The sequence below is a fragment of the Crocodylus porosus genome, unplaced genomic scaffold (genome assembly GCF_001723895.1).
Source record: "Crocodylus porosus isolate Cpor-Errol unplaced genomic scaffold, CroPor_comp1, whole genome shotgun sequence".
Classification (NCBI taxonomy): domain Eukaryota; kingdom Metazoa; phylum Chordata; order Crocodylia; family Crocodylidae; genus Crocodylus; species Crocodylus porosus.
In genome coordinates, this window is record NW_017728918.1 from 104,659,049 (window position 1) to 104,669,950 (window position 10,902).

The 10,902-nt window shown below is 38.5% G+C and overlaps 1 protein-coding gene across 1 annotated transcript in view; it reads left to right on the top strand.

Annotated features, from left to right (window-relative positions):
• The window catches only part of LAMA2 (laminin subunit alpha 2), a 434,604-nt gene extending 424,032 nt beyond the window's left edge, over positions 1–10,572 (top strand). Inside the window, exons 61-65 of the mRNA XM_019538207.1 lie at positions 1,352–1,507; positions 4,083–4,236; positions 4,535–4,665; positions 6,296–6,518; positions 9,817–10,572. Coding sequence (XP_019393752.1) covers positions 1,352–1,507; positions 4,083–4,236; positions 4,535–4,665; positions 6,296–6,518; positions 9,817–9,974 — 822 coding nt within the window. The 3' untranslated portion in view covers positions 9,975–10,572. The remainder of the gene's footprint in view (positions 1–1,351; positions 1,508–4,082; positions 4,237–4,534; positions 4,666–6,295; positions 6,519–9,816) is intronic.
• The last annotated feature ends 330 nt before the right edge of the window (positions 10,573–10,902 follow it).

A 10,902-nucleotide genomic window follows, 5' to 3' on the forward strand; every position in this document is an offset into this window, starting at 1 on the left:
TTTCAGGCTGGACATAAGGAAGAATTTCTTTACTGTCCGAGCCCCCAAGGTCTGGAACAGTCTGCCAGCGGAGGTGTTTCAAGCACCTACATTGAACACCTTCAAGAATAAATTGGATGCTTATCTTGCTGGGATCCTATGATCCCAGCTGACTTCCTCCCCTTTGGGCAGGGGGCTGGACTCGATGATCTCCCGAGCTCCCTTCCAGCCCTGATGTCTATGAAATCTATGAAACATCTTGCCAGGTTGAGTACAACCTGTCCACCACTACTCTCTGGGTGCACCCCATCAGCCAGTTTTTTACCCTCCAACTGTGTAGGCATCAATGCCACATACTGTTTATTTGTATTACTATAATACTCAGAGCCATTATTAAGGACCAGCCCGTATATATAGAACAAAAGAGTTACTACCTGCCACCAAATACTTATAAAGTAAGATCCTCATGGAGGTTATCTTTTCCTCTTTATAGCCCATCTCCTCCAAAAAGGAGAAGAGGCATAGGGAACAACTGATGCATCATGGTCTCACTTTCTGTTGCTGAAAACTATTCAATGTGGAGTCCCTGCTTACAGTGCAATACAGAAGGTGTGGTTCAAAATTCTGAGGTATTTTTAGTGAAAATAGGGTATCGGGCCTTGGTTCAGGAACCAATCCCCCATTTATAACATTGTTTCATATGAGAAAATTGGTTCCGAGTCACAACATTTCAATTTAAGACATGGTTTTCAGGAACCAATTGTGTCGTAAGTCCAAGGACTGCCTGTATACTGACTTAGAGTCTAGCTAGAGTTAGAATTAGAGCAGCTCTTCAACAGTTGCAGTCCTTTGATTCACATTCCCCTTATCTACAACGGAATCTAACTTAGCCTATTATCATTCATACTCCAGCCTGAACTCGTAGTATATCTAAACTGGAGGAATATAAACTTAAGTCTTAAAATACTTGCTTATAAATTTGCAGTTATCATGATATCTTCCTATGTTTAAAAGAGTAGAAGCATTGCTATCATTGTAATAAGACAAACATTAAGCTTTCAAATGGCACCTCTTTCTTATAGTAATTTTAATAAGTTGCTTACCGCCATGTTTTTTATTATACATTTTGTTCTGTTGTTGCGAGGTCCCTAGCAGAATGATCCGTGAATATAGCCTTTTGTGCTACCACAATGCAACTAATTAATAACAGTAAAAATGCCTACCTTTTTCTTTATATGTCGGGGTTCTACACACAATGCGTCTTATCTGAAGTTAAAGTGGAAGCCTGGATTTATGATGAGGAAAGCATCCTTTGCACTAGTTATCTGTTACCAGAAAAACCTTTCTAATATACTTTTTATTTCATTTCTAGATAAAAATAGCCCGAAACAGGCAAGAAGGAATCCTTACAGTAGATGATGTTTCAAACAGTACCACCAGCCCCAAGAAGGCTGATATCCTGGATGTTGTAGGAATGCTGTATGTTGGAGGATTGCCCATTAACTACACAACGAAAAGAATTGGTCCAGTAAGGGAGAAAGTTTAATAATAATTATTATTTTTGTAGCCTTTAATTGTGTTTTGACAAGTAGCAGCATCCATATTTCTTTTTGTATTCAGGCAAATGGTTAACTCTTCGAAGTCAGGAGGAGAACTTGAGTCATACTCCAGTTGATGCCAAAAATTGAAACCAACCTACAGACATTATTTGGGGGGGGAAAGAAGGGCATTGTGTGCTTGGCTGCAGCTAATATTTTGGGTGAATAGTACATATTAAGAGGGAGTGAAAGTCAAAGTAGCAGATCCATGCATCTGGCTCTAAGCACCTGTATAGAGAGGTTGATGTGCTAATCAAATCTTCAGATGCATTCCAGGTGATCAAATACCATTCCAGTCAGGAGGCTCTCCAGGGGCAGAACCCACATATCACTTCAGACAAAATAAACATAAGAGAGAAATTCTGTAGTCAGGCAAGCAAGTCACTAAAATAACTTGAGGAAATAGGGTACCAGAAGACTCAGAATCAGTATCCTATGATAAAAGACCTACAAGATCATACCGACTGTTTAATTTCTGTTTATGATGACTGAATCAAGATAAAAGAGTTGATCACTCGGATTATCAAAGCATATTTGGAGGCCTGAGCACTTAAGAAAAATATTTAACTATCCATGAATAGTCCAAAAATGTTTACACTGCTATCTTTGAAAATACAACCATAATTAATTGATGTTATTTCAAGGAAATGAGGTCACCAGAATCCTTTTCTGGAGTGAGACCTAGCCTGACAATGATAATCATAGACTCCTAGGGTTGGAATGGAACACAGGAGTCATCTAGGCTCCTGGCAGACATTACACTTGAGACATCATTAACCTGAATGCACCACAGGTTTAGGGAATTAATGGTATGACAAAATGGAAAACCAGCCACAAAAATACTCCACAGCCTGTGGCTGGAGTAATATTTTGGTGGCTGACAATCAGTAATGGCATGATTGGAATCTAATACGTTATCTCAAAATCCTACATCCTGCCATGCACATGTAACATGGCAGGATGTAGGATTTTGCCTGCACATGTAACATGGCAGGAGGCACAACTGTTGGTACTGAAGAAGAAATCCCATTGAACGATTGAATAAATGTGTGCCAGGTGTGCTAGCTGTCTAGTCCAACCCCGATTCATGTATTCATGTGAAATTCTGATGGTCTTAGTACATCTTGGGATTTTAATGGAGCTATGATTTCAAGTGTCATTTGATCAAGTTAAATTCAACATTTTCATCCTCCAAAAGCTGTATTGTGCTATGTACTCTGAAGTATATAGTATATTTGCTAGTATATTGCTATATACTATGAAGATTTTAAAACAAGTTGAAAACATGTATCAACTAAGAGGGCTTCCTGCTAATTATACATCATATATACATTGTTAACAACAGAATATATGCTAATTTCATATTAGACTCAGAGCAGTGCAATACCCATGTTTTTGGTTTGCATCCATTTCATCATATTACAAATTTAATTTTAATTCTTCTCTTTGCAGTCCTGAGCTCTTATAATTTCCTTGTTCTAAACAAGATTTTCCACAGGAGTAACAGTAATAATCATGTTTTAAAAAATCAACCCACCCTTCTAGCAGAAAAATTCAGGTTCAAGCGTTCCATAGCAAATTTCTAAAAACTTAATCAGAACCTTAAATTAAACTCATACATTTGCTTCACTCATTCAAATCTGTCAGGTTTTGACAATCTCATGGATTTGGAAAGTTTGGATATTTTGGTAAGAAAACTCATTGGCATGAAAAAATTTTTAATCGGGTACCTTTTCTGAAATTGCAAATTGTCAGAATTTGTTAGTGAGCACAAAATTAGATTCACTAGTTATGTTTGGTTACAGGGGCTTTGTTCTTCAAAGTTCAGGGAATGAGCATTATGGCAAAGGCTAGGAGGGAAAAAATTAAGACCCTCTGGTAAACAGTATTTTAGATGCAATTCTAGACTGGCCATGGATAATTTCATATGGAAGACCATATATGAAGCTTGCATTTACTTTAGAAAGGGTTTTACATATGAATCAACATTGCCCAATAAAAGCATAGTTTTAACATATACAGTTAGACACTTGGTAGAGTGATAAACAAAACATCTAATGACATTTCAAACCCTCTTGAGAACACTTTCCCTGGCCTTTGTCCATTGGCTTCATTGGACAGCACATACAATATTCAATTAAAGAAGTAAATTATGGGCCATTACATTGCTGTATTGCTGATGCAATTTGTTACATTTCATTGTGCAATAATATTTTATGTCTCCTCCATTAAGCCAGTGAGATGTCTTAGTCTTGTGACATTAGATTGCTGAGATTTCAGAAAAAGTAACATAAATAATCTGCAATGTCATAATGATTATATTCCAGTTACAATCACATATTAAGGACTAACCCACATAAAATTTAACTCATTCAGATCCATATATCCAGCAGGGAATTAAAGAATCAAAATAGGGGGAACTTCTGATGATATGGGTGAGCCCTTCCACATGAGCATCTTAGTTGCTTTGGACAGTAACACTTTCCGTTTAAAAACTGAACACAGGTCGTCTATAGCATTGATGGTTGCATCAGAAATTTTAAAATGACAGAGGCTTCTATTGACTTGGATAATCCAACCTCCAGCTTCAATGTTGGCAAATGCTTTACCAGTGCAGAAAAAGGAACGTACTTTGATGGAACAGGATTTGCTAAACCAGGTAATAATCTTGAATATTCTTATTGCTAAAAGTTACAGTTGGTGGGAATGGCACCAAAAATTATTGCTTAATCCACACTGGCTAACCAACTAAGCACCTTTGAAATAGATCAGGTGTACTTCCAGCAAGATCTCATAAGTACTGCTATGATGAGCCAGTATTTACATTGACTTCTTATAGACTAAAACACAGTAAAAATATTGTGTTGACTTGATTTACTCACAGTATGTTGCATGTTATCATTAGCAATAATCTCTTGTATGCTTTGTTACTCTGTTTTACACTTCCTTTCCCACAGTTGGAGCTTATAAAGTGGGAACAGACCTTCGAGTGGAACTTGAATTCCGTACAACTCGAATGAATGGTGTTCTGCTGGGAATCAGCAGCCAGAAAATGGATGGACTTGGCATTGAGTTAGTAGATGGAAAAGTAAGTTGTAAATGTCTTCAGTAGGGACATGAGATACGATGTTTCTGAGTCTCTGCAGAGCATTTTGAAAAGGATAAACAATTTAAATTCCAGATTATTACAGTAAAATCAAGATACGTGAGTTGAGATCAGGACCCCATTATGGATAGGGACAGACACTCAAAAAGCCTGAGCCTGAATTGATTCAATCTTTGCAGATTAGTCTAACCTGGCTAGACTGAATCAGTTTGTAACTGGACAGACATCCCAGAAATGCAGGCATATGCCTGTCGTGGCTCAGGCTAAAAGCCAGGGGATGCTAGAGCAGCCCTCCCTTCTATTGCACACTGCTGAGCTGAGGGGTGTGTGGCCAGGCCTGGGTGGTCTAAATAGGGAGGCTTCCCCCTGGCCCCCTCCTTCTGACCAGCCCAGCAGGGTATTGATAACACAGTGTTTATCAACTCATTAAGAAAACAACAGAGGGACATTACCAGCTACCTGTTGATTCCGCCTTTGTCCTGGCTGCCACAGCATGGACTGTAGTCAGCATGTGGTCTGCTACCTAATACTGAAAGGTGTCTGGGTAAGGCAGAAGGGAGGGGGGAAATCCCTGCTTAGCAGGATGTGGGGAGGGGAGGAGGGGAGCAGGGGAAATCCAGGCAGATGCCTGCAGTCTCTGCTGAGCTGCATCCAGGAAATAGGGGAGCCCTGCTGTGAAGCAGAGAGATCCACCCAGCCCAGAGAGCATGCCAGGATGCTGGGGGAGTCTGGTTTAACTTAAACCAGCAAGGGGTCTGGGACAGACATTGTATAAACTGGTTTGACCCAAATCACTTAAGTCTGATATTACATTTAACCAGGTTTATCTCAAACCAGTTTCAGACATTTTCAAACTGGTTTATGTGTGCTGAACATCTGTTCCATTACAGGTTTAAACCAGTTTCTGATCACTTCAACTGGTTTATGTGTAATGTCTGTCCCTGGCCTATATGCCAAATGATTGTTCTGTTTCTGAAATGGTCTGGCTCATCTAGTTTCCCTAAAACATAGTGCTTTATTCTGTAGTGCAGCTATTTCCCAAATCGTAGCATCAGGATCTGTGTTAAGAAGAATGTCCCTAATCATGGATACAGTGTCTCTCACACCACATTTAGTTCCAGCATTTCATTCCTTATACATATTTCTGGTCTTCACAACATTTTTATAACACATTTTATCCAGCAGCTGGCTGCACTTCCAAGTGAAATAGTTTATTTTGTATATGACACGCACACAAACCAGCATTTTATTGTTGTTTAGTATAATTTGGCAGCAGAAAATGGCAAATGGTACCCACAAATTTGCACTTTCCTACTAATGTAGACCCCAGTGTTACCAATGGAACCACATGAGCAAGCTCTATTACTTTCAGCAGGGCTCAGCCTTGTACAAGGACTCACCTCTGAGGAGCTGAGTACAAGATCAGAGCCGCAGTTGGAAATAAAATGGAACTAAAATGAAGCAAGTTGGCTTGAGCAGTCTGTATTTTATTTTAAATCTGTATATAGCATTTGGGAAGAGCTGACTTAGTGGCTGCCAGGCTACCAAATTATGTATGATTATTGTTTTGGTAACCAGTATATTTCCCTTCCTTTTATGTTACACTCTTCAGTTAATGTTCCACGTGGATAATGGTGCAGGAAGATTTTCTGCAATTTATGAACCTGATGTACCAGGAAGCTTGTGTGATGGACAGTGGCACAAGATTATTGCAAACAAAATCAAGCACCGCTTAGAGCTGACTGTAGATGAGAGCCAGGTGGATGGTAGGAGCCCAAACAGAGCCTCTACATCAGCAGAAACAAATGATCCTGTCTTTGTTGGAGGATATCCTGGTGAGTGTCAAGTACCCAAAGACTCAGTACTGATATTCAAAAAGCCCAAGGTCTTAAAGTTTATTAGATCGCATGCACTAACACCAGTGGAGATAGCATGAGTAAGAAAATTCAAGCTTGTATCCAATAAGATCATCCATACCAAATTCCCAGATCTCATTCCAGTGGATTTTGAGAACAGGAGTTCTGCAGAACCAGATTTGTGTGTGTTTCAGCTATGAAATCCTACACATTTTCTTCTTCACCCTGTAATAAACACTAGGATACTGGTGCACTTGCAGACAGGAAGAGAAAGAAAATATTCCTTTCTTTTCCCATTTAAACAACATTTTTCATACCCAAGCAAGTGGCGATGGTGTTTGGCAAACTAAAATTAAACTACTGAAAGGGTTTATGTGCTATTAGTGGAAAAAACAATTGGTGCATATTGATCACATAGCATAAAGCTCAGCCTGAAAATTCAGATTAAAGATGTAGTGAATAGTTTTCAGAGGAAGATGAGGCTCCACTCCTGGGGTGTTTGTTGCCATAGCACATCCTGTTCTATTTTAAAGTCAAACAAAAATTGCCAATCATAAGCATTATACAAGTCCTAGAGAGCAGTCACTTCTAGCAGAAGAGATTAAATAAAATATCAAGCTGAGAAGCCTCGTTATTCATGTCACTGATAGAGAATATTCACAGCTAACTGTTCATAAACAATCAACAGGCCTATTTGGTGAATAACTTTTGAAAAGCAAATCTATGAATATTGTAAACTCTGCCTAGCACTGCTTTATGCTAATTCTGTAGTACTTACTGATATTTTGTTCTTTCTTGTGGGCAGAAAGAAACAAAGGATACCTAATCCAATGCCCACTGAAGTCAGTGTCCAGACTTTTGCAGGGAACAATAGACCAGTTTCTAAATCTTTTGCTTTGATTTTTACCCTGCCCATGTATAGAAAACAGAATACCCAGTAATATTAGGGTATGGGCATGCTGTCACTTCTGCTCGGTATGACAGAGGCTGGGTAACTGCTGCATATTGCATAGAACAAAGAAATGCGTATTTCTGATAGCTGAAGTCTTTGAGTATCAACAAATAAGCAACCATAAGGTGTAGTACTTGCTACCTCTTGTTTGCCTAACTTGTTTCATGGTGGATTGCTTGTTTGCCCATACCCGCAGCCTTCAGCTTTTGCAAGTGTTATCCAAATGTATTTCTCGGTAGTTTGGCACCTATGAGAGAACCAGCTTTTATCATACTGATTAATGAATTGGGAGTGATGTGCCAAAAAGGTGTTCAGTGCTGCAGTGTATTTACAACTCCAGCCTGAGAACGGATAGTAACAAAATGCTTTCTGATAGAGTGACTTACTAATTCTGGGATGTAGTTAGCTGCAAGATGCACAGTTGGGTCTAACACTGAAGCCTGCATAAAACAACCTTACACCACATCTGTTGAAATGAACTAGAGCCAAATTCCAGAATTTGAAGCACACTGATAAATAAGTTTACTATACACATTTGACCATCTCATTTTTCCATTGCTGATTAATTCATTTCCCCCAGTACTTATTTTAACCTTCCAAATACCTGAGCATCTTCACATATTTTCCATTTTTTTAATCAGTCTGAGAAAGAATTGTATTCTCCTCCTGCCAAATGTGGAACTTTCCCAACTATCCTTGCCCAAGCCACAGAGCAGAAAAGATTTGGTCCAAGGGCTGTGACAGTTTTTCTATGTGTACAAATGTCACAAATTTAAACTCCATTATTGTGGGATCTTACAGGACTAGAAATGGGGTCTGGATTTTCCAGTTCACTGAGGCTTCTCCGTGCTGTATAAGCAGTGCACAACAACTATAAAGCAGTTGGCATGACCTAGTGAAAAATTCCCTCATGCAAAAGAGCTCTGAGCCAACAGCAAGCTGGCAAAGGCAACTCCAATACATCCTGTACCAGCCACCATCTCTCTCCCCTACCAGGCAGGGTAGGGGAAGGACAGATGGGCCTTACAGCAAGGAAGAACAACCAGCTCCCTGTTGCCATTTTTCTACGGCCTGGGAACTTCAAACGATTCTCAGTATTTTTATAGCTCCCTTGGAGCCTTGTACAGTTGACCTCAGCATAACAAAATTCCTAGTTATATATACCTTTGGATGACATATATATATATGGAACAAATATATATACCGTGTGTGTGTGTGTGTGTGTGTGTGTGTGTGTGTGTATAGAGATATAGATAGGTCTATATATATCTATATTTATACACACATACACACATATATATATAGTCATACATGCATATACATATACACACACATACACACACACACATACACACACACACACGGTATATATATTTCTTCCATAGATAGATAGATAGATAGATATCACACAAAGGTATATATAGCTAGGAACTTTTGTTACACTGAGGTCAAGTGTACAAGGCCCCAAGGGAGCCATAAATACATTGGAAATGACCCTAAAGAGCTTTTATAAACTCAAAATTCCTAGAAGTGAATGTTAATCCTTTGGGAGAATCAGAACTTCCCCTCTGCAACAGTTGGAAGTTCCCTGGTTGTAGAAAAATAGCAACAGGGAGCTGGTTGTTTTATAGATAGATCTATTTATCTATATTTAGATACAGATATCTATATATCTATACATTTCTCTCTCTCTCTCTCTATATATATATATATGTATGTATGCATGGAACAAAATACAAATGCCACCCGCCAAAATTTTTTTTGTTGAACTTTCTCCAAAAAATTCCTAAATCAGTACCTACAGCACTGACAAGGTACAGGGTATTGTGGCTTATGGGAAGACCTGACAGAAGTCTTTCTTAGGACTTTTTGTCACTTGTCAATGCTGTTCTGATCCCAGTCTCAAGCTGAGGAACCCGTATCTCTCATGTAAATAGAACATAAGCTGGAGATCCACAGAAATGTTATTTTACCTGACACACCTTTTTGTTTGAAAACTGCCATTTGGTCCCCACAGAAAGTTTGAGGGAAGCTTTATTTAATTCTTTGCCACCCAAATAAAGCTGCACATTTAAAAAGGAAGATGGAAATGGTTTCTGATTTGTTGCTACTATCACAGTGTGGAAGGAGAAAGGCAGAAGACTTAATAGATACCACTAAATCAAGAATTTATCAAAATCTTTAGAGGTTTTGCAATTTTTCCGCTAAGGATTATATGGAGCAAGTAAATATTAAAGAAAATCTATCAACCAGGGGAGAAACTTAAAGAAAAAGAGTGGGTTGTCAAAGGGTCTTTTTTTAATTCTTTTCACCTCTTTTTTCCAGATGTCCTGAACCAGTTTGGGTTGACCACTAATATTCGCTTTAAAGGATGTATTCGATCTTTGAAGCTTACTAAGGGCACTGCTAAACCTCAGGAAATTAACTTCAGCAAAGCCTTGGAGCTCAAGGGTGTCCAGCCTATGTCATGCCCTGCCAACTAGCATAAGATCATTCAAGTGATATGGGTTGTATTGCATAAGTGCCTTAAATTACTTTATATACATTACATTCATAAATAAACCATCTTTGTGCAAGCATTTTGAGTTGTGTCTGTGATATATATATCCAAATAGCACTATTTCAAGCTACCTTCTGATACGTAGGGTTTTCTTTCTTTAAGTGAATGAAGTGATTTTTCATGTCTAGTCTTCTTTGTTTTGAAATCAAATTGTGCAACTTAGGCATTCAGTGAGCCAGCCTGTACAATACAGAGATGTGTAGAGGTATGGGGGGGCATGTGTGTGTGCATATTTGTGCATGTATACTTCATAAAAAAATATGTTAACTTATTTCTAAGAGATTTTTTTGTTCTGGCTGCTTCCATTAAAAAACACATATTCAATATAATACTTTTCATGAAGATTCTGGTAGTGTTGCATGTACTTTCTCTGGTTTGATGTCCCATTACCATGCTGTGCATGGAATAAAATCAGTTTCCATGACTGGAATCAAACAACATTGTGTACTTACTTAAACTATATCCTGTTGTTAAAAAGAATATCTTGGATCGAAATCTTGTAATACATTGTTTGAACAGCATTGGAATTGAATGTGCTTTTTTCTTAATGTTTAGAGCTACATTTCCTAATGGGAACAAGTGCAGCAGGGGTTAGCACACCAACTTTCCATACCTGGAGACTCGAGCTTAAATAGGTCTCTGATCTGAATGAACTTGGTGATTATCTCTAGTATATATCTTATAAGCAAAATCCTCAGGCTGTTTTCATATCTGAGGCTTAGAATTGAAAAGATAAGAATACTGCAAAGAAGCAGAACTGGTATAACTACAGAGGGAGTTGGCACAGCACACATCTGTAATCTCTATCAATATCTTTTTATTGAACACTTGATCCAAAACAAGCTTCTAAA